We start from the raw sequence: 25,177 nt of genomic DNA, 5'->3' as shown, positions 1-25,177 counted from the left end.
GTCTACAAGAGACCCTCTTCAGACCTAGGGACACATACAGACAGAAAGTGAGGGGATGGAAAAAGATATTCCATGCAAATGGAAATCAAAAGAAAGCTGGAGTAGCAATTCTCATATCAGACAAAATAGACTTTAAAACAAAGACTATTACAAGAGACAAAAGGACACTGCATAATGATCGAGGGATCGATCCAAGAAGATATAACAATTGTAAATATTTATGCACCCAACATAGGAGCACCTCAATACATAAGACAAATGCTAACAGCCATAAAAGGGGAAATTGACAGTAACACATAGTAGGGGACTTTAACACCCCACTTTCACCAATGGACAGATCATCCAGACAGAAGATTAATAAGGAAACACAAGCTTTAAATGATACATTAAACAAGATGGACTTCATTGATACTTATAGGACATTCCATCCAAAAACAACAGAATACACTTTCTTCTCAAGTGCTCATGGAACATTCTCCAGGATAGATCATATCTTGGGTCACAAATCAAGCCTTGGTAAATTTAAGAAAATTGAAATCATATCACGTATCTTTTCCGACCACAATGCTATGAGACTAGATATCAATTACAGGAAAAAAACTGTAAAAAATACAAACACATGGAGGCTAAACAATACACTACTTAATAACCAAGAGATCACTGAAGAAATCAAAGAGGAAAACAAAAAATACCTAGAAACAAATGACAATGAAAACGCAATGACCCAAAACCTATGGGATGCAGCAAAAGCAGTTCTGAGAGGGAAGTTTATAGCAATACAATTCTACCTCAAGAAACAAGAGAAATCTCAAATAAACAACCTACCCTTACACCTAAAGCAATTAGAGGAACAAGAACAAAAAAACTCCAAAGTTAGCAGAAGGAAAGAAATTATAAAGATGACATCAGAAATAAATGAAAAAGAAATGAAGAACACAATAGCAAAGATCAATAAAACTATAAAAGCTGGTTCTTTGAGAAGCTAAACAAAATTGATAAACCATTAGCCAGACTCATCAAGAGAAAAAGGGAGAAGACTCAAATCAACAGAATTAGAAGAAAAAGGAGAAGTAACAACTGACACTGCAGAAGTACAAAGGATCATGAGAGATTACTACAAGCAACTATATGCCAATAAAATGGACAACCTGGAAGAAATGGACAAATTCTTAGAAAAGCACAACCTTCCGAGACTGAACCAGGGCGAAATAGAAAATATAAACAGACCAGTCACAAGCACTGAAGTTGAAACTGTGATTAAAAATCTTGCAGCAAACAAAAGCCCAGGACCAGATGGCTTCACAGACGAGTTCTATCAAACATTTAGAGAAGAGCTAACACCTATCCTTCTCAAACTCTTCCAAAATATAGCAGAGGGAGGAATACTCCAAAACTCATTCTACAAGGCCACCATCACCCTGATACCAAAACCAGACAAAGATGTCACAAGGAAAGAAAACTACAGGCCAATATCACTGATGAACATAGATGCAAAAGTCCTCAACAAAATACTAGCAAACAATCCAACAGCACATTAAAAGGATCATACACCATGATCAAGTGGGGTTTATCCCAGGAATGCAAGGATTCTTAAATATATGCAAATCAATCAATTTGATACACCATATTAACAAATTGAAGAATAAAAACCATATGAACATCTGAATAGATGCAGAAAAAGCTTTCAACAAAATTCAACACCCATTTATGATAAAAACTCTCCAGAAAGTAAGCATAGAGGGAACTTACCTCCGCATAATAAAGGCCATATATGACAGACCCACAGCCAACATCATTCTCAGTGGTGAAAACTGAAACCATTTCCTCTAAGATCAGGAACAAGACAAGGTTGCCCACTCTCACGACTGTTATTCAACATAGTTTTGAAAGTGTTAGCCACAGCAATCAGAGAAGAAAAAGAAATAAAAGGAATCCAAATCGGAAAAGAAGAAGTAAAGCTGTCACTGTTTGCAGATGACATGATACTATACATAGAGAATCCTAAAGATGCTACCAGAAAACTACTAGAGCTTATCAATGAATTTGCTAAAGTAGCAGGATACAAAATTAATGCACAGAAATCTCTTGCATTCATATTCACTAATGATGAAAAATCTGAAAGAGAAATTAAGGAAACACTCCTGTTTACCATTGCAACAAAAAGAATAAAATACCTAGAAATAAACCTACCTAAGGAGACCAAAGACCTATATGCAGAAAACTATAAGACACTGATGAAAGAAATTAAAGATGATACAAACTGATGGAGAGGTATATCATGTTCTTGGATTGGAAGAATCAACATTGTGAAAATGACTGTACTACCCAAAACAATCTACAGATGCAATGCAATTCCTATCAAACTACCAGTGGCATTTTTCACAGAACTAGAACAAAAAATTTCACAATTTGTATGGAAACACAAAAGACCCCAAATAGCCAAAGCAGTCATGAGAAAGAAAAAGGGAGCTGGAGGAATCAGGCTCCCTGGCTTCAGACTATACTACAAAGTTACAGTAATCAAGACAGTATGGTACTGGCACAAAACCAGAAATATAGATCAATGGAACAGTATAGAAAGCCCAGAGATAAGCCCACGCACATATGGTCACCTTATCTTTGATAAAGGAGGCAAGAATATACAATGGAGGGAAAAAAAGCCTCTTCAATAAGTGGTACTGGGAAAACTGGACAGCTACATGTAGAAGAATGAAATTAGAACACTCCCTAACACCATACACAAAAATAAACTCAAAATGGATTAAAGATCTAAATGTAAGGCCAGACACTATAAAACTCTTAGAGGAAAACCTAGGCAGAACACTCTTTGACATAAATCACAGCAAGATCCTTTTTGACCCACCTCCTAGAGAAATGGAAATAAAAACAAAAATAAACAAATGGGACCTAATGAAACTTATAAGCTTTTGCGCGGCAAAGGAAACCATAAACAAGGCAAAAAGACAACCCTCAGAATGGAAGAAAATATTTGCAAACAAAGCAACTGTCAAAGGATTAATCTCCAAAGTATACAGGCAGCTTATGCAGCTCAATATCAAAAAAACAAACAACCCAATCCAAAAATGAGCAGAAGATCTAAATAGACATTTCTCCGAAGAAGATAAACAGATTGAAAGGATGCTCAACATCACTAATCATTAGAGAAATGCAAATCAAAACCACAATTAGGTATCACCTCAGATGGGTCAGAATGGCCATCATCAAGAAATCTACAAACAATAAATGCTGGAGAGGGTGTGGAGAAAAGGGAACCCTCTTGCACCATTGATGGGAATGTAAATTGATACAGCCACTATGGAGAACAGTATGGAGGTTCCTTAAAAAACTAAAAATAGAACTATCATATGCCCCAGCAATCCCACTCACTACTGGGCATATACCCTGAGAAAACCATAATTCAAAAAGAGTCATGTACCACAGTGTTCACTGCAGCACTATTTACAGTAGCCAGGACATGAAAGCAACCTAAGTGTCCATCAACAGATGAATGGATAAAGAAGATGTGGCACATATACACAATGAAATATTACTCAACTATAAAAAGAAACGAAATTGAGTTATTTTGTAGTGAGGTGGAGGGACCTAGAGTCTGTCATACAGAGTGAAGTAAGTCAGAAAGAGAAAAACAAATACTGTATGCTAATACATATGTATGGAATCTAAAAAAAAAAAAAATTGTTCTGATGAACCTAGAGGCAGGACAGAAATAAAAACGCAGTCGTCGAGAATGGACTTGAGGACACGGGGAGGGAGAAGGGTAAGCTGGGATGAAGTGAGAGAGTAGCATTGACATATATACACTACCAGATGTAAAATAGATAACTAATGGGAAGCAACTGCATAACACAGGGAGATCAGCTCAGTGCTTTGTGACCACCTAGAGGGGTGGGATAGGTAGGGTGGGAGGGAGATGCAAGAGGGAGGGGCTATGGGGATATATGTATACATACAGCTGATTCACTTTGTTATACAGCAGAAACTAACACAACATTGTAAAGCAATTATACTCCAATAAAGATGTTAAAAAACAGAACAAAACAACCCTTTGGAACACTGGGCTTTTTTTTTCTCAGTAAAAACAAGAGAATATACATTTATGATATTATACCCTAAAAGTTACAATTGATTTGTCTGTTTGACATTTAAAACCTGTCAATATGCAAATTCTTTTTAAGGGGGAGGGATAGATTGGGAGTTTGGGATTGACATGTACACACTGCTGTATTTAAGGTGGGTAACCAACAAGGACCTACTTATAAAAAAATAAAATTTAAAAAGAGATAAAATGAGAATATCTCATTTTGTAATGTCTAAGGAATTCAATAAGAATCAACATTTTAAATAAAAATTTAAATATATACATTTAAGGTGTACCACATGATTTGATATACATATACATAGTGAAAATATTACTACAGTCAAGCTAATTAACATATCACATAGTTACTGTTTTCTGTGTGTGATGAAAGCACCTGAAATCTACTCTTTCAGTAAATTTCCAGTATTCAGTCCAGTATTATTAACTATAGTCACCATGCTGTACATTGTAACATTGACCACTTGAGGGTCAAGTGAAAGAGGTAGAGCCAACAAAGGAGGTAATCAGAAGTGTAGGAAAACCAGGAGAGCTTGATGTCACAGAGTACAAAGAGGTTCCTAGAAAGGGTACCAGTTGCCTCTGAGAGGCTGAATAAAATGAAATTGAGGTTTGACCCATAAAAAAGACCAGGTAACCTTAATGAGGGTACTGTCCGCAGCAGATTGATGAAGGCAGAAGCTAGATTTCAGTGAGTTGAGAAGGTGAAAAAAGAGATTGAAAGAGCAAAGATATTGTATTTCCTTATGTTTCTACATTGCCCTGCGTAGTCCTTTGCATAAGCTACATACTTGTTAATCAGGAAAGTGTCCTAGAATTTCAGAGGTGAAAGGAAGTCTTGTTACTATATAGAAGAAGAGACTAATGTCCAGAGAGTTTTAGTGACTTGCCTGGCCAACCAAATTTATATGGAGAATTGGTGGTAGAGTCAAGACAACTTACCTTTGTAAGTTAAGAGCTGATGTGGTTGAAAACTTAGGCTTGGGAGTCAGTCATATCTGAGTTTTGACCGACACTGTTACTTAATAACTGTGGGACTTTGGGTAAGTTACTAAAGAGAGAGGTAACTCTCTGCTTTAGTTTTCCTCATCTGTAAAATTAAAATAATAATAGCATACATTTCACATTAGTTGTAAGAATTAATACCCGGCACATAGTAAGGACTCCATAATTCTTTTGCCTTAAAAAATGCTTTTAAGAGGCATGCCCTTCTGCATTTCTTTTATTAGTAACAATGAGATTCTGAAATTATGTAAAGGAAAATTCGTATTTTGAAATAAATTTCAGAGATCAAAAGCATTCTGCCTTACTGAAATGTTTCCTACACATCTTACTTTTTTTTTTTTAATTTTTTTTTTTTAATTTTTGGCTGTATTGGGTCTTCGTTGCTATGCACGGGCTTTCTCTATTTGTGGTTAGTTGGGGCTACTCTTCGTTGCGGTGCGCAGGCTTCTCTTTGTCGTGGCTTCTCTTGTTGCAGAGCACGGGCTCTAGGCACGAGGGCTTCAGTAGTTGTGGCTCGCGGGCTCTAGAGCACAGGCTCAGTAGTTGTGGCGCACGGGCTTAGTTGCTCCGTGGCATGTGGGATCTTCCCAGACCAGGGCTCGAACCCGTGTTCCCTGCATTGGCAGGTGGGTTCTTAACCACTGCACCACTAGGGAAGCCCCTACACATCTTACTATTAAAGCTCTATGGGTGCTTCAAGGAAATAATCTGCTCTTGCTGTGGTGAGGGAACTTCCTCCAGGAATAAGAAGTTCTATAGACAAATTATAAAATTACATAAAATTTATGAGATCAGCTCTACATTAAATGAGGCTGTAGAGATATATAAGAACCGTCCTTTCTGTCAAAAAGATGATTGCCTTGTAGGGGAGAGAAACAAACTAATAAATGCTGTAAAGTTTATATATGGACAGTCAGGTAAAAAGGAGAATGAGTGATGCATTCTGCTAAGCAGAGAAGGAGTCAGAAAAGATTTCAAGAAAGAGGTATAGTTTGAGCTAAATCTGGAAAGATGAGTGTTTACCAGCAGGGGACGATTTCTGAACAAAGTAAAGCACAGCATGTTTAAAGATACAGAAGCATGAAACTAGCATATTTGTTGGAGCCTAGGATGAGAAAGAGACAAGAGGAGAGGAATAAGACCAAGCAGAAAGGCCGGAGCAATGGAAGACTTTGAAATTTGGACTTTGTCTTGCAAGTGATGGGAGTCATTTTCAGGGTTATGATTTAAATTTTGACTCCTCTCTACCATGTCATTTTAAAGGTGTACTGTTTTTCTTTTTTTAATCAATTAATATATTTTTGGCTGCGTTGGGTCTTCGCTGCTGTGCGCGGACCCCTCACTGCGGCGCCCCTCCCGCTGCGGAGCACAGGCTCCAGGAGCAGGGGTCCCAGCAGCTGTGGCTCACGGACTCTAGAGCAGGCTCAGCAGCTGTGGCACTCTGGCCCAGCTGCTCCGCGGCATGTGAGATCCTCCCGGACCCCAGCTCGAACCCATGTCCCCTGCACTGGCAGGCGGACTCCCAACCACTGCGCCACCAGGGAAGTCCGTAAAGGTGTACTCTTATAGGGCAATAAATGCATGCAATAAGTAGGCATTGAACTTAATCACCCACATGACACTGGAGCCTAAAACTAAGGTTTGTGTAACTTTCATGTATCTAGGTGAATGAGTTAGAGGTTTTCAGAAGCAGAAGAAAGGACAAGAAATTTGTTTTAAATGTTTTCACCTATTAGCACATATTATGCGCTAGACACTTGCACATATTTTGGCTTATTATTGCTCACCACTATTATTCCCATTATCCAGATAAGGAAAAGTGAGTCTTTTGGTTAAGTGACTTGCTCAGGCATGTAGCAATTAAGTGGCAGTTTGAAATTTAGCTCCTGTCTCTAAGTCCAGTGTTCTTGCTGCTGTAGAATAGATCTGCTGCAGGGATTGTCAGCATAACTTCTTCAGCCCTCATGAGTTATCCACGCATCTCTGCCTCTCCTTGATGCTGATGCAGAGGCCAAGAGGCCAGAGTAATCCACAACAGCTTTGAAACATTTAGTTTACCATGATGAAGCCAGCACTGGGGCACCCCCACCTGTAGGTAACAGCCCTTTTGTGGCATCCACCTAATCTGATTGGTTTTACCTGGCTGGAGTCAGATCTAAGAAGCAAGACTAAGGAAGCAGGAGACGTTTGAGATTTGCAGAGTAGCAGGAATAGGTTTTCTTTCCCCTTTGTAATGCACTTCATTTACATGTATTTCCTTTAATATTTTTCAGGTTTACCTTAAGGTAAAGGAGCCTATATTCCATCAGGTAATTTTTAAAAATTATTACACATTTTATTATTTAACCTGCTTTGTGTTTTCCTTTTCTAGTAAATTATATGCATATACAACTTCTGTAAATGAAATGGTAGATGTTTTAGGAAAGAACAGTGTTTAAAACAGAGATTGCAAACAAGTTCCTACAGAAGCAGATGTAAGCAAAATAGGAATATACCAAGAACAGTCAATGCCCAGGCCCCACTGGCTATTGGTAGATAGTCATGCAGGTGCAGCATTGCTCTTATAAGCAGAAAAAAAAACCAGGAAGCATTATACACATGCACATGTAAACAGTCTTTTTTATGACATTATTTTCTAGAAAAGATAAGGGGAAAATACTCAAGGAATGTTCAGTCTAACATATCTTAAGTAGTTTTTTGAGGTGGGAGGTTATTTATATTGAGGGAAACAAACATAGGAAACTTTGGTGTAAGAGATAATAACTTAAGTGCATCCTAGAATGAAACCAGAGTAAAATGAAGTATCAGACCCTAAATAAAGAGAGCTCTTATTTATTGAGTGCTATGATGTGCCTGGTCACTATGCTTATTACTACATAGACTCTAATCTCCCCAGCAGTCCTACAAATTATGAATTACTGTCTACATTTTAAGGGAAATGAGCTCAGAGATATTAGGTAATTTGTGCCAGAGTTACACAGTTATTAAGGGACAGAGCCAGGGCTGTAACTAGATTTGTTTGACCCCTGTCATCATTCTTTTAACAAAGCAGGGTAGATAGATAGATAGATAGATAGATATGATAGATAGGTAGATAGATAAAGGATAAATAACTAAATAAGCACGCAAACAAGCACACATTTCAGGAGGATTAGAGGCCTTGTACTTTTAGAATATTTTGTGCTTATATAAAAAAGTAAATGTTCCTATAATCTTTTAAACTTAAACTAGACAAACCACCTGAAATCTGTTTCTTGAAGAAATAAATTCCAAATCCACGTTATTGTGCCTTGCTTTTTTCCACAGACCAGCTGAAAGTAGATGTACTAATGTAGATATTATGGGGGGTGGGGCATTCTCACTTTCCTGTTTATTATAGCTTGAAGTGATGTCATTATATATTTACCCCTTTATTAGAAATATTTGTTGACACAGTGTAAAAAATGAAGTTTATGTGAAGAATACTTCAGTTTTTATAAGCTTCTTATTTGCCTTTATAAGAAAGAAAAATCATAACCACAAAAGAACAAAATTTGGAAATTTTGAGTTAAGTTTTCTAAATTTATTACCATTCAGTTTTCTGTTGTGTGTTTTTGACTTATTTGACACTGTGTTTATGTAATAAAAGGAACAAACTATTGATATAACTTTTCATGCTGCAATTTCCATGTGTTTTTCCAGTAATAAATATTTTCTTCTCTGTGTATAGGGAAGATATAGGGAAGATATCTGTGTATGCTGATAGGAAGATAGGCAGGATGAAAACTTATAGCTATGGCTTATATCCTAGGCTTAGAGATTAAAAATCAGGATAGGGAAGTGAAGAAGTAAAGGAATGCTAGGGTGAAGTGGATAAGCAATCTGAAGGTAAGACATTCATTCATTCATTCATCAGGTGTTTACTGTGTACTTTCTCATTACCAAATTTTGAGCTGGAATTTGGAAGTAAAGAGGCAGTAGAGCACAGACTTTTAAGATCTAAAGTGAGGCAGACCTGGATTCAAACTAGTCTCTCTGCTTATTCACAGTATACTCTGGATAAGTTACTTAACTTCTTTGAGCTTTGGTTTCCTCGTTATTCAGCAAACACTTTTTAAGTGCCTTCAGTATGCTCGGTGCTGTACTAGGCACAGGAGATATACTAGTCAGTGAAATAATGAGGTCTCTTGCTCTTATAGAGCTCATAGACCGCATCTCTAAAGTTGGTATAATAATCTCCTAAAGTTGTCTGAGTATTAAATGAAATAATGCATTTAAACCTTAGCACATAGTAAAACACTCAGTAAATGTTAACTAATATTAATATACTAAAACACATAAGACATGGCTGCTGGTCTCAAAGAACTCACTATCTGGTCAGGAAGATTGACTTGTAAAAACGTATTTGTAGTATATACGTTTTGTAATAAACATGTAAAAGAAGTACTAATGTAGGCAAGGGCACAGTCTGTCTGTTTAGATGACTCACAATAGGATTACAAAATACACCTAGTGCATGTAGCTAAATTATTACTTACTCTAGTACTGAAGAACAAGTTAAGGAAAATAGCCCACTAGTTTGATACAACAGTATTCCTCGCTGCTTTGTAAAGTTTTATTTAAAGAGAACTTTGCCTCAAATGTCTAATCTAGAGTATCCTATGCTGGTCTGTTAAGTAATTAGAATTGATACTTTGTATTGATATTTATGCTTAAGGCTTAAAAAAAAAATCTATCCCTAATTATTTTCTGGGTATCATTCTTAAGAAAAGAGAACTTCTTTTTCTGAGAATCTTCTAATTGTCAAAGTTTGGAGTATTACTCTCAATTCTTTCAGGTAACTTGATATTTTTATGTATAGAAACTTAGAAAAATTGTTTTAGAATTTGTAAGTAGAAAATTGTTTTGGAATTTGTGACAAGATTTACAATATTTTTCAAGATCTTAAAAATAATGGAAAAGGAAGGAAAAGCAATGTGGTCTAATCTAAAGGAGCTCTGATTAAGACTGGAATCTTGATTTCTTACCACTTTGATTTCTTGAAGTTCAGAATCTCGATTTCTTGCCATTTTGTTATCCACCGAAAAATTTCTTGCTGTACCTATTCTTCAGTATCTTCATCTGTAAAATGTTCAAAACAAGGAAAGGTACTATTTCACAAGGATTATATAAAAATAATTAATATAAGGTAATGCAAAGCACAAGGCAATAAACATACTAATACTGTGTGATACTAAAAGTACTTAGTAAGATGTGCATAAATTTCTGCCTATGATGATCATGGAAAGCTTCTAAAAGGAGATATTTGAGTTGAGCTAGAGAGATAAGTAGTGATAGTACAATTAAAAGTGTCTGTCACAACAAGGATGATTGTCTTGCTAACCAGATTAGCTTCCCTGAGGGAGAATATACTGATAACAGTTCTACTTTACTGTATTAAATCCAAGGTGATCCAAACATCTCCAAAAGAGAGCCAAATGCCATTTATTCATTTTGATGGCCTTCCAAAGGATAATACTCAGATCACATAGCTGTCACATTCAATAGAAACACCAACATATCTTAAGCAAGAAAACAAAAAGAAAAGCATACATGAGAATAGACTAAAAGAACATTTAAGAAGTTACTGAACCCTCTTAAAGTAGCTAATTGACAAATCAGTAGTTGAATATCTCAGATGAGATCTCATCTAATGTCTCAAAGTGTACTGTTGCTTAAAATCTTCTTGCCAAAGTAGATGTCTCCGAAAGATTGTTTCTAGACGTGACATACCAGTATTTTATTACTACCCCTTCTAATTTGACCTTCAAGGTTTGCAAGAAAGAACACTATGTAAACAATTTGAAAAACAGGAACTTAAGTAGATTTTTTAAAATTCTATTATGTTTCATTTGTGCCATTTTATTGCAAATTAGGGTAGAAGGAAACTATAAGCACACTTGGAAAAGAAGATGACTTTTTTAGTGTCTACTGTGTGCTAAATATTATATATTCTTTCATATAGTTTATATAGATTGACTCACTCATTATCTTACTAAAATATCAACAAACCTGTTTAGGAATTATCTTCATTTTATAGGTAAGATAACTGAGAGTCAGAAGGGTTAAGTAATCTGCCCAGTGTTTCTCAACTAGTTAGCGGCAGAACTGGAAATTGAAACCAGATCTTTTTTTTTTCCCTCAAAGCCCATATTGCTTTTATGATATTGTATGTCCTTATAGCAGATTACTTTGGAATCTAATTTATTGTCAGATGTTTTTCAAAAGAATGAAAAATACTATTTATATTTTTGTGCAATAATGAACTTGGGAAAATGTGAAGACTGAATATGTAAAACTTAGGTATAGCTGTGGTTTACTTTAAGTAAACCTCAATTCAGTTATCAATTCAAAAAACTGCCCAAAGTCAAATATAAGTGAAGTACTTTGGGAATCAAAAGAGATTACGTAATTTTTATAGAAGGATTTCAGGCAGGCTTCACATAGGAAATGACATTTGAGCAGGATTTATTTGACCATGGAACCCTTTTTTATTGAATATCTCTTAATATCTCTCAGCACGGTGGTATTCTGGGGGACTGTTTGGGAAATCCTGTGCTAAATACGAGACCCTGCAGAACATGAGAAGAGAAAGAAGGCTGGAACCAAATTGTGAATCACTGGCTGTCATGCTAGACTTTGAAACTTATGATTTTGCCATTGACAGAGGCATAAGATTATAATATCTGTTTCAGATAATTCTGGCAGTTGTATGTAGGATGGATTAGAAGGCTGTATAGTTTGGGCAGAATTAAGATTTTAAACCAGTTCTGAATATACCTACAAAAACTATGTTTATACCAATAGACCACATTGCCTTATGAGACTTATGAAATTGTTTTATAATTAAAAAGTAATATCTACATTTAGCTTATTACTATTTAAACTATCATCTAAGTATGTAGCAAGCACCAACCTTTTAGCCTTATCATATGAGAATAATTTATATATTAACTCCCAAAATAAAATGCCTCTTACATCCCTCTTTTGACTATGATTATAGAAATATGAAACCCCGGTCACCTAGTTCAATCCCTTCATTTTACAAATGGGAGTCCAAGGCTAAGATAAATGAAGTGACTTATACAAGGTCATATACTGAGGCAGTAATCGGGTGGTAGAAAAATCTAGAATCCAACTGCAGCCCTTGGCTTTTTCTGTTAGAGGTTCTCTTTACTATGTTTGGGCAATTGAATGAGTCCATTACAAACTCCAAATGCCTAAATCCCATTACCTATTACCACCATAGGTTCCCACTCACTGGGGCTTTATCCACAAATCCCTACCTGATCTCCCACCCTAATAAATTGTTTGTGACCACAGGTGAGCTGAGTGCCTTTCTCCTAGAGTGAAAGACTTGAGCTCCCTCTGGGCATTCAATGTGAAGCTAATAATTATTCTAGCGGGTTAGTATGGAATTCTTTCTTTATCTTTTAAATATCTTTTATTTTTAAACAATATGAAACTTACAGAAAGGCTGCAGGAACGATAAAAAGAACTTTTCCACCTGAACCACTTGAAAGTATACTGTCAACCTGTTGGAGCATGATGACTTATGATAGTGTCTATTAGACTTCTCCATTGTAAAGTTATTCTCTGTCCCTTCATAATTAATAAGAACTTTGTAGTAAAGTACTCTGAGACTTACGAAAATACTCTTAATTATTAAACTTTGAATTTATTTATTTTTATTTCTATGGACTCTCTCTTGTATTCCTATTTTATTCAATGAGTTATGATTTGTTACTATCATGGTTTATTTTGGTGTAAAAATTGTCTCAGATTTGGCAAGTGGAGCACTTTCAGGCCGGTGTCTGTGTCCTTTTGACCTGTTCCCATCATTCTTTGAATATCTCTTACTTTTTGGCACAAGAAGATGTTCTTGGCTCATCTTGTTCTTTCCCTGCTCCAGGCCTGATCTCCATGGAGGCTTGGTTACTTTGAGTGGAGAATGGAATTTAGAAACCAGATCCAAGTACTAGATATGTGATTACATGTGTCTCTCCTTTATTAGACTGAGCTCTTTGAGGTCGGGAATAGGGTGTCTTTTCATCTTTGAATGATGAATGAATGCCTCATCCAATGGCTATCATTCAGTTGGTGTTCAGTAAGTATTGGGTTGACCAAAAAGTTTGTATAGGTTTGTCCGTAAAATCTTACGAACAAACCCGAACGAACATTTTGGCCAGCCCAATACTTGGTAGAAAATAAACTGGTCAGTTATTTGGAACTCCTCTCTATGTTTTGGCTTAATCCAAGGAATAGGCCATAAGGAATGAGTCTATTCCTTAGTGGAGAATGTTAGCTCTGAAGAAATATTGTAAGTCAGTCTCCCTCATTATCAAAATAATTATTGTATATCTACAGTTTCCAAGGTCCCACACTACAGCCCCATCCCACTTAATTTGCCCTCTTTTACCTCTCTGTTTCATCTGTCTTCAAGTCTTTCCACACAGGCATCTTAATGCCAAGTCACAGAACAAAAAATTGTTTTTCTACTTTGCTCAAGATACTTTTCTTTTTACTGATAAACAAAAACACAACATGCTTTTTTCCTAGGCTGTAGGCTCCTTAAGGATAAATACCAGGTCTCAGTTTACACACAGTATATTTCTATGATGCTTCAGCAGGGAGAAAACACTAATAATATTTTTATAGTCTTTGGAGTTCGAAGATCGAAAAAATTATTAAATATGGAAAGATATGAAAATTCCTTGTAAAAATATTTTTAGACAAAAATTGCAGGGAGTGGAAAAGTATGTATTCTGTTATCTTTTTATTTAAAAAATGACTTATCTTAAAGTATGCATAGAAAAAAGATTATGTGGACACCTCTAGCTTCAGGAAAGCCTGGGAAATCAAGATTTTATAGCTGGACATATTGCCAGCCTAATAAAATCAGTCTTCTGTAAAGACAGAGGCAAGAATAGATACTGAGTAGGCCACTAGCAGGGTCTGCTTCAGATTCCTAGGGGAGAATCAGAATGTATAGGGTAGAGGTGCTTGTGAAGAGAAGAAAATTCATTTGAAAAACCCCCATTGCACTTCCAGTGCATACATTCTTATCCAGCATTTTTTATGTTTAACATACTCCCTGAACAATCCATTTCTTTTGACTTCTCTATGCTGATGAGTCATAAATCTGTTAATTCAGCTCAGTTTTTTCTTCTAAGGTTTAGACCCAGGTATCCAACTCCTGCTAGAGATCTCCACTTGGATATCTAACTGGCACCTCAAACTCGAAACATATCCAGAAATGAAGTCAACATTTTTATCCCCCGTCTTTCTTTTCAGATTATTCTTTAACACAATAAACAATTTCACTATGCACCCAACTGCCTAAGTCATAAACCAGGCCATCATTGATTTTTCCCAACTTATACTAACTCCCATATCAAATTAATTATCAGTCTAAGCCCTAAATATTTCCCTAATCTATCCATTTTTCTCCTTTCCCAGTAACACTACCCTAGTTCAGGCCCCATGTCTCACCTAGGTCACTGCAATACTTTGTCAGTGGTCTGTTTTCCATCAGTCTTACCTCCTCCTAATTCATTCTCCACCTAACATGACAGGGACATGTTTCTAATACATGAGTGATCATTTTGAGCTACTGCTGAAACTTTCATTGACTTTGCATTGTTCTTAAGATAAAGTCCAACTCCTTAACATGACTTGAAAAGCCAGACTTGACCTCTGCTTACATTTCTGACTTCATTTTTCCCACTCTTCTCTCCAGCAATATATTCTAGACAGCATTACTTTTTTCTAGTCCCCAGAATGTAAGCTATGACCATTACTGTCTTCCACCTTCTCTTAATAATGTTTGTTATTATTAGTAATGCTTGTCCTACTAATACTTCAGTTATAAAATTAAACATTAAATCCTTCAAAAAGTCCTTTTTTTCTTCCAGTTTTGTTGAGACATAATTGACATACAGCACTGTATAAGTTTAAGGTGTACATAATGATTTGACTTACATACAACATGAAATGATTATCACAGTAAATTCAGTGAGCATCCATCATCTCATATAGATACAACATTAAAGAAATAAAAAAAAATTTTTTTTCCTTGTGACAAGAACTCTTAGGATTTACTCTCTTAACAACTTTCATATATAACGTATAGCAGTGTTAATTATATTTCTCATGTTGTACATTACATCCCTAGTCCATGGAAGTCTTTCTGATCTGCATAAGTTTGGATTAGGTGGCCTTCCTATGTGCTTAGAAAATACTCTGTTCAGTCCCTGTCACAGAGTTAAAATACTACATTTTAACTGCCTGGTTACTTATACCTCTCTTTACTAGATTGTAATTGCAGTGAGGGCAGGGGTCGTGCCTTTCTTGTTCACGATTATAGCAGCATGGCTGCAATTATTGATTCAGGTGGGCAATCAGTCTCTAATAGGCTTTCATCTAATACTGTGTTTACTTAGCTTTATTGTAGAATACTAGGTCGAGGATACAGCAAGTGTAACGTTTTCATCTCATCAGGAGATTCACCGCTATCCTTATACACAGCTTCTTTTGCCCTCTCATCCACATAAGTTGTGTACATCTGCCAGGGATGAGAGCTAAGTGTGGTGGAAGTCACTGTAATATGCAGAAGCTACAGCCCCTTTTTTCTTTTTTTTTTCCCCTACCATTCTTTATAATAGGCATCTTTTATACTGTTCTAATGCAGGCCCCAAGCCTGCAAGCTAGGTGCAGTCCTTCACAACAACAAAAGCAGACACAACATTCCCCATTTATCTTAACTGTTGTATTCAAGGCTGGAAGACTTGTGGTCATACACAGCCAGGCCTACATCATCCCAGGCTGGATATTAGTTAACCCTTTACTCAGACCATGATGTCCCCAGGGTCTAGTACAATGCTCAATACATATTTGTTGGATTCCATTTAAGAGAGACCACAAGTAGAAGGCTGGAGTCATAGCAGGGCCTTATAAGAGAGTCCACCTAAAACATCAGGGTATAGAAAGGTTGAAAGTGAAAGTATGGAAAAATATATACCATGCAAACACTAAGCAAAAGAAATATGGTATAGTTATTTTAATATCAGACAAAATAGACTTTAAGGGGAAAGTATTTCTATTGATAGAGAAGGATTACTTTGTAGTATTAAAAGTATTCAATTCAGAAAATTGTATTAATTTAAAACTTGTATGTACCTTTAATATATATAATACCTCAACATATATAATGAAAAAAAATGACTGGACTAGAAGAAAAAATAGAAAAATCTATAATCTTTGGGGATTTTAATACACAACTCTCAGTAACTCAAGAAGATACAGAAGATTTAAACTACTTGATTAAAAAACTTGACCTACAGAGCAAATGTAAAATACTGCACCCAACAATTGCAGAAGCACTTTGTTTTTCCACATTTACAAAAATTGACCATATACTTGCTCATACAGTAAGTCTTAACAAATTTCAAAGGACTGTAATCAGAATATAATTTCTGACTGTAATGCAATTATGTTAGAATTTAAGTAATATAATTTTAAATAATATAGATCAAAGAAATATAGAAATTTCCAATCAAAGAAATTGGAAAATATTTTGAATTGAATCAATGAAAATAAATACATGTTAAAACTTGGGGGACCTTCTGGTGGTCCAGTGGGTAAGACTCCGTGCTTCCAATGCAGGGGTCCGGATTCAATCCCTGGTCGGGGAACTAGAACCCGCATGCATGCCACAACTAAAAGTCCACATGTCGCAACTAAGAAGTCCACATGCCACAACTAAAGATGCCACACGCCTCAACGAAGATCCCATGTGCAGCAGCCAAGACCCAGAGCAGCCAAAATAAATATATATATATATATATGTATATAAAAGAATGGCTACATTAAAAAAAAAAACTTGGATTCAGCAAAATTCATATTTGGAGGGAAATATCGAGCCTTAAAATGTGTGTACCAGAAAAAAAAGGCTATAAAAGGAAAGATATAGCGTATATTTCAAGAAGTGAAAGATAAAAGCAAAAAGGAATACAATAGAAAACAAATATGCTATGGGGAGAATCAGCAAAGCCAAAAGTTGCTTCTTTAAACAGACAAGTAAAATTAACATACCCTTGGTGAATTTGATCAAGAGGGGAAAAGGCAAGCACAAACAATATCAGATATGAAGGGACTTCCCTGGTGGTCAGTGGTTAAGAATCCGTCTTGCAGTGCGGGGGATGCCAGTTCGATCCCTGGTCGGGGAACTAAGATCCCACATGCCACGGGGCAACTAAGCCTGCGCACCACAACTACTGAGGCCGTGCATCACAACTAGAGAGCCCACGTGCCATGACTAATCAGCCCATGTGCTCTGCAGCCCACACACCACAACTACAGAGCCTGTGCACCTCAACTAATGAGCCCGTGCACTGTGAGATCTCGCACACCACAGCTAACGAGCTCGTACGTCGCAACGAAAGATCCCACGTGCCGCAACTAAGACCTGACGCAGCCAAAAAATAAATAAATATTAAAAAAAAGAAGAAATGAAAAAGTGATATCACATCAAGTCCTGGTGACATTAAAAAGTTAATTGGGGCTTCCCTGGTGGCGCAGTGGTTGAGAATCTGCCTGCCAATGCAGGGGACACGGGTTCGAGCCCTGGTCTGGGAGGATCCCACATGCCGCGGAGCAACTGGGCCCGTGAGCCACAATTACTGAGCCTGCGCGTCTGGAGCCTGTGCTCCGCAACAAGAGAGGCCGCGATAGTGAGAGGTCCACGCACCGCGATGAAGAGTGGCCCCCGCTTGCCACAACTGGAGAAAGCCCTCGCACAGAAACGAAGACCCAACACAGCCAAAAATAAATTAATTAATTAATTAAAAAAAAGTTAATTGAATATTATGAACAACTTTATGCCAATAAATTTACATTTTTCATTTTTATTTTTTTAAATGGACAAATTCCTAAAAAAAGTATAACCTGTAGAAACTTACAGAGAATACAAAACCTGAATTGTCCTATAAACAATGAAAAGTAGTTCAATCAGTAGTCAGAAATCTGTGTGCAAATATGACTTTGCTAGAATGTTTACCACACATTAAAAGAAGAAATAATCCCAGTCTTAAACAGATTCTCATAGTGAATAGAACAAAAAGAAGAGATACTCTCCAACTCATGTATGAGGCAAGCAAAACTTTAATACCAGTAAGGAGAGTTTGAAAGAGTTAAAATAACAGGCAGAAGTCCTAGGCAAAATATTTCCAAACCAAATCAGCCAATATAAACAAAAATAGGATAAAGCATCATGACTAAATTAGATATATCCCAGGAGTATCAAGTTGGTTAGACTGTTAATCAGTATTAGAAAATTATATTAAAAGATTAAAGGACAAAAATTATATGATTATCTCAAGAGATACAGAAAAGTATTTGATAAAATATATTAATTCATGATTTTTAAAAACTCTTAGCAAACTAGAAATAAAAGAGGGCTTCTTAATCTGATAAAGATTATTAAAAAAAAATTTTTTTTAGTCCTACACTCAGTGTAACACTTAGTGATGAACCATTGAAAGCTTTCTCTTTGAGACTGAGCATGAGATAGCAGTACTTGTTATCACCAATTCTATTCATATTGTACTGGAGGACCAGGCCCACTCAGTTAATCAAGAAAAAGAAATGAAAATTATTGAATTAAAAAGGTGAGACAAAACTGTAAATATTCACAAGTGATATACAAATGTATATAGGGAAAACCTAAAGACTCTACAAATAAATTATTAGAAGAGATTTTAAAAGGTAAAGTCACATTATATAAAAGCAGTTTGCAAAAAAATGGCTGTATTTATATATAATAGCATCAAACAGGTAGAAAATGACATTTAAAAATTACTACTTATGATAATCATCTAAAAATATTTATAAAGTACCTAGGAGTAAATCTAGCATAAATGTCTAAGACCTATATATGGAAGAAATTATAAAACACATTTACAGACATTAAAGAATACCTAAATTAAATAGCTATACCATTATTACAAGACACAGACAACACTAATTTAATCTTAAAATTAAGAATTTAGGGTCATAAAAAGACAACATAAAGAGAGTGAACACATAACACTATAGAGTGGAATAAGATATTCACAACACGTATAATCAAGTAAAGACTAGTATATGTAAAGACCTCCTACAAACCAATAAAAAAAAGTAGGAGACCCAGTAGAAAAATGGATGAGACATTTCACAAAAGATTATATCCAAATGGCCAATAAACATATGAAGTGGTATTCAATCTATATTAGTCATCATGGAAATGAAAATTGAAAACACAATGAAATACCACTACATACTCAACGGAATGGCTAAAATAAAAAAGACTTTATAGTACCAAGGGCTGACTAGCAAGGATATTAAGCAACACTCATACACTGCACGTGGGAGTGTTAATCGGTATAATCACCTTGGAAAAGAGTTTGTAAAAACTACTAAACTTGAATTTGTGCATATGCTGTGATCCAGCAGCTTGGCTCCTGGGCATATGCCCAGTAGAAATCCCTGAACATGTACACCAAAAATTATATATATATACACACACACACACACACACACACACACATACATACATATATTTTAACATCTTTATTGGAGTATAATTGCTTTACAATGTTGTGTTAGTTTCTGCTGTATAACAAAGTGAATCAGCTATATGTATACATATATCCCCATAGGCCCTTCCTCTTGCGTCTCCCTCCCACCCTCCCTATCGCACCTCTCTAGGTGGTCACAAAGCACCGAGCTGATCTCCCCGTGTGATGCAGCTGCTTCCCACTAGCTATCTATTTTACATTTGGTAGTGTATATATGTCAGTGCTACTCTCTCACTTTGTCCCAGCTTACCCTTCCCCCTCCCCATGTCCTCAAGTCCGTTCTCTACGTCTGCATCTTTATTCCTGTCCTGCCCCTAGGTTCATCAGAACCATTGGTATTTTTAGATTACATATATATGTGTTAGCATACGGTATTTGTTTTCCTCTTTCTGACTTCCTTCACTGTATGACAGACTCTAGGTCCATCCACCTCACTACAAATAACTCAATTTCGTTTCTTTTTATGGCTGAGTAATATTTCATTGTATATATGTGCCACGTCTTCTCTATCCATTCATCTGTCGATGGACACCTAGGTTGCTTCCATGTCCTGGCTATTGTAAATAGTGCTGCAATGAATATTGTGGTACATGACTCTTTTTGAATTATGGTTTTCTCAGGGTATATTGCCCAGTAGTGGGATTGCTGGGTCATATGGTAGTTCTATTTTTAGTTTTTTAAGGAACCTCCATACTGTTCTCCATAGTGGCTGTATCAATTTACATTCCCATCAGTGGTGCAAGAGGGTTCCCTTTTCTCCACACCCTCTCCAGCATTTATTGTTTGTAGATTTCTTGATGATGGCCATTCTGACCCATCTGAGGTGATACCTAATTGTGGTTTTTATTTGCATTTCTCTAATGATTAGTGATGTTAAGCATTCTTTCAATCTGTATATCTTCTTTGGAGAAACGTCTGTTTAGATCTTCTGCTCATTTTTGGATTAGGTTGTTTGTTTTTTTGATATTAAGCTTCATGAGCTGCTTGTATATTTTGGGGATTAATCCTTTGTCAGTTGCTTCGTTTGCAAATATTTTCTCCCATTCTGAGGGTTGTCTTTTCATCTTGTTTATGGTTTCCTTTGCCGTGCAAAAGTTTTTAAGTTTCATTAGGTCCCATTTGTTTATTTTTGTTTTTATTTCCATTACTCTAGGAGGTGGGTCAAAAAGGATCTTGCTGTGATTTATATCAAAGAGTGACCTTCCTATGTTATATATGTGTATAGCAGGATTATTATAAATAGCTAAAACTTAGACCCCAATGTCCATCAGCAGTAGAATGGATATATAAAATATACATATTCAAATAATGGAATATTAGATAGCAATGAACACTGATATACCACAGCTCATATAACAAGTTGAATGAGGCTCACAAACACAATACTGAGTAAAAGAAGCTTGACACAAGTATATAAAACGGAGTTCCATGTATATTGAGGTTCAAAACAGGCAAAACTGAACTCTAATGTGAGAAGTCAGCATAGTGGTAAACCTCGGGGAAGAGAAGGGAATAGAACTTGAGAGGGGTATGAGGTTGATTTATGGTATTCTGCCAAAGTTCAGTTTTTTGACCTACGAAGTCAAAAATTGCAAAGATATTTGTTTTGTGATAATCCTCAAACAGTGTTTATGTTTTGAGCACTTTGTGTGTGTGTGTTATATTTTAATTTTAAAAGTTTTTTGAAGTTAAAACAGGAACAAGTAAATAAGAAAATGACAGACAACCAAATAAAAAAATAGGTTTGAACAATAGCAGATATCAAATGGCCAGTGAACATAACATACAGTGTTCAACCTGTAAACGGAGAAATACATATTAAAAACCACATAGACTGACAAAACTTTAGAAGTCTGACTATATCATGTTTTGAGTATGTGACATAAAAGAAACACTCAGAATACACATTGGTTGGAGTAAAGGTTGCTATAACCACTTTGGAAAACAGTTTGACATTTTTAGTAATTTTGATAATAATATACCCTCTGACCCAGCAGTTACATTCCTAGGTACATACCCTGGAGACACTTTTGTATGTGTGTACTAGAATATATGCGTAAAAATGTTCATAGCAGTGAAAACTGGAAATAACCTCAAAATGTCCATCAACACAAGAATTGGTAAATAAATTGTGGTAGTTATTTATGTGATATCAAAAATGAATGAACTATGGCTACGTATACAACATAATTGAATCCTAAAAGATAAAACAAAAACAAATGTATGTAACATTATTCTATTGTAAATTAAAATTAAAATTTTAAAAACTTATTTAGGAGTTCATATTTAGGATGCCAGTTTAAGTTAGTAAACACGTAAATAAAAGCAAGAAAATGTGTTTATTATAAAAGTCAGGAGAGTGGTTTCCTCTAAGGAGTAGGGGAGAGGGTTGGACTGGGAAGAGATAACATGTGACCTGAATGGTACTTTCCCAGCTATTGGCTTTATAAATATTTAAGTTGTACATTTATATTCTATGCAATTTTCTTGTATTTAATATTTCACACTTTTAAAAGTTAAATTTTCCCACTAGGTTCAGGTTTCCAGGTAGTAGTACCTATCCAGTGCTCAATATAGAAGAGAAAGAGGTTAGTTGTTATAGCCAAGTCTGGGAAGATGTGGGAGCATATAGAATAAAGAACACAGGGGAGTCGATTAACCTCAGTCAAGAAGAAATGGGCACCTCTTTCTTTAGAAACTAGGAATGGGAGAAAGAATGCAGGGAGAGGGTGCATATGAATGCAGAAACACTTAGGAGGAGAGTTTAAAAGAGTTCAGATTTATAAGATGGGAAGTAGAATCATTTGCTGAAAGTGAAGCTAACAAGAAGGAAAGGATCTCTAGGGAATATGAGGCAAAAATACAGCATTTGTTCAGGTTTCAGCAGATATTTAAAATTTCATGTAACCATTCAGAATTAAAATTGACATGAGACTTCTGATATTGATTATTCACAAGCAGGCTGTTTCCTCAAAGGTTAGTATAACTCTTCATTATATAATTATACATCTGTTCTTTAAAATGTAATGAAAGATAATAAATGTTTACATTTAACTGGGAGGGCTATTTTTGTAGGCAAAATATACTTCCTTTGCCAAAGAATCATGATTTTACTAACTTCATTTTCCCTTTCTTCTTCAGGTCATGTATGGAATGTTGGTCTTCACATTAGTAGTTCGATCTATTTATATTGTTACATGGTAAGTAGTTTGGATCATCAAAAGAGTATACTTAGGTGGTAAATCTGTAGCCTAAACTGAAATAACACATAAAACCCAACTCCAGAAAGGCTATTGATAGAAAACTTATAACCCAACATTTATTATGGTATATTGCAAGAAATACTAATTCTTTAAGTAAGTTGTTAATAGGCATCACGTGAAACCAGGAGTTGTAAAATTGAAGAAATTTGAGGAAAGCTGTGTGTGATGGCCTCCTTTTGAATATTTATAATGTACATGAGTTTATTAAAGGCCTTGAAAAATCCTACAGTAGAAAAGAAAATAATTGTTTTTGTGTTTCTCAAACTACTTAACTAAGAAACCCTTTTTGCAGAACACCTCTCAAGGAAGACTATTAGTGTCACAGAGAAACAGTATTCCAGAAAGATCATTTAGGAAATAGGCATAATATTTATAGAGTTCATGAAAAATAAAATAAGAAATATTTCATGTGAGTACCTGACATAGGGCCTGGCCATATAACAGATGCTCAGTAAGTAAATAGTATGATTTATGGGTTTGTTCCTGTTTTTTTCTTTTTTTTTTTTAAAGTTTATATCCTTTTATTTTAGTTTTTTTCTTTTATTTATTTATTTATTTATTTATGGCTGTGTTGGGTCCTCGTTTCTGTGAGAGGGCTTTCTCTAGTTGCGGCAAGTGGGGGCCACTCTTCATCGTGGTGTGCGGGCCTCTCATTATCGCAGCCTCTCTTGTTGCGGAGCATAGGCTCCAGACGCGCAGGCTCAGTAATTGTGGCCCACGGGCCCAGTTGCTCCGCGGCATGTGGGATCTTCCCAGACCAGGGCCTGAACCCGTGTCCCCTGCATTGGCAGGCAGACTCTCAACCACTGCGCCACCAGGGAAGCCCTGTTTTTTTCTTTTTTAATTAAACTTTTTGTTTTGAGATAATTGTAGAAGCACATGCATTTGTAAGAAATAATAGAGATTGTCTGTACCCTTTACTAGTTTCCTCTAGTGATAATGTCTTGCAAAACTGTAGTACAATATCATAACCATGATTTGACACTGACAGAGTCAAGATACAGAACAATTCTATCACCACAAGGATCCCTGTGTGGTCTTTCTGTAGCCACACCCAATTCCCTCCTACCCCGTTCCCTTACCCCCTATGCTTAACCCCTAGCAACTACTAATCTGCCCTTCATTTCTCCAATTTTTCATTTTCAGAGTGTTATATAAATGGAATCACACAGTATATATAACCATTGGGATTGGCCTTTTGCACTCAGCATAATTCACTGGAGATTAATACAAGTTGTTGAGTGTATCAATAGTTCACCCTTTCTATTGTGAGTAGTATTCCATGATATGGATGTACCACAGTTTAATCATTCACCTGTTGAATAACATCTGGATTTCCAGTTTTTTATTTCTAGTTTTTTACTATTACAAATAAAGCTGCTATGAATATTTGTTTACAGGTTTTTATGTGAATATAAATTTTCATTTCTCTGGAATAAATGCCCAGAGTGGAATTGCTAGGTTGTATGATAATCATATGTTTAATTCTTTTTAAAACTTTCAGACTGTTTTTTTTTTAATTAATTTATTTTTGGCTGCGTTGGGTCTTCGTTGTTGCATGTGGGCTTTCTCTAGTTGTGGTGAGCGGGGGCTACTCTTCATTGTGGTATGCGGGCTTCCCAGTGCGGTGGCATCTCTTGTGGAGCACGGGCTCTAGGGCGCACAGGCTCAGTAGTTGTGGCGCACGGGCTTAGTTGCTCCGCGGCATGTGGGATCTTCCCAGACCAGGGCTCGAACCCGTGTCCCCTGCATTGGCAGGAGGATTCTCAACCACTGCACCACCAGGGAAGCCCAACTTCCAAACTTTTCCAGAGTGGCTCTACCATTTTACATTCCCACCAGCAGTGTATGTGTGACCCAGTTTCTCTGCATCCTTGCCAACATTTGCTGTTGTCACTATTTTTTATTTTAGTCATTCTTACAGATATGTACTGATATCTCATTGTGGTTTTAATTCTTCTTTCCCTAGTGGCTAATGATGTTGAACATATTTTCATGTGCTTATTTACCATCTATATATCCTCTTTGGTGAAACGTCTGTTCATGTCTTTGCCCATTTTCTAATGGGATTGTTTCTCTTTTTTTTATTTGAGTTTTGAGCATTCTTTACATATTCTAGATACTAATCCTTCATCAAATATGTGGCTCACAAATATTTT

At 36.0% G+C, this 25,177-nt stretch overlaps 1 protein-coding gene across 1 annotated transcript in view; it reads left to right on the top strand.

The window, feature by feature from the left end:
• Window positions 1-25,177, top strand: part of ACER3 (alkaline ceramidase 3) — a 187,877-nt gene that overhangs the window by 122,553 nt on the left and 40,147 nt on the right. Inside the window, exons 6-7 of the mRNA XM_061202830.1 lie at window positions 7,396-7,431; window positions 22,897-22,955. Of these exons, the coding sequence (XP_061058813.1) occupies window positions 7,396-7,431; window positions 22,897-22,955 (95 nt within the window). The remainder of the gene's footprint in view (window positions 1-7,395; window positions 7,432-22,896; window positions 22,956-25,177) is intronic.

This window comes from Eubalaena glacialis, chromosome 10, assembly GCF_028564815.1.
Source record: "Eubalaena glacialis isolate mEubGla1 chromosome 10, mEubGla1.1.hap2.+ XY, whole genome shotgun sequence".
In the NCBI taxonomy this organism is placed as follows: domain Eukaryota; kingdom Metazoa; phylum Chordata; class Mammalia; order Artiodactyla; family Balaenidae; genus Eubalaena; species Eubalaena glacialis.
The sequence above is the reverse complement of the archived record's forward strand: the minus strand, read 5'-3'. Positions and strand labels throughout refer to the sequence as shown.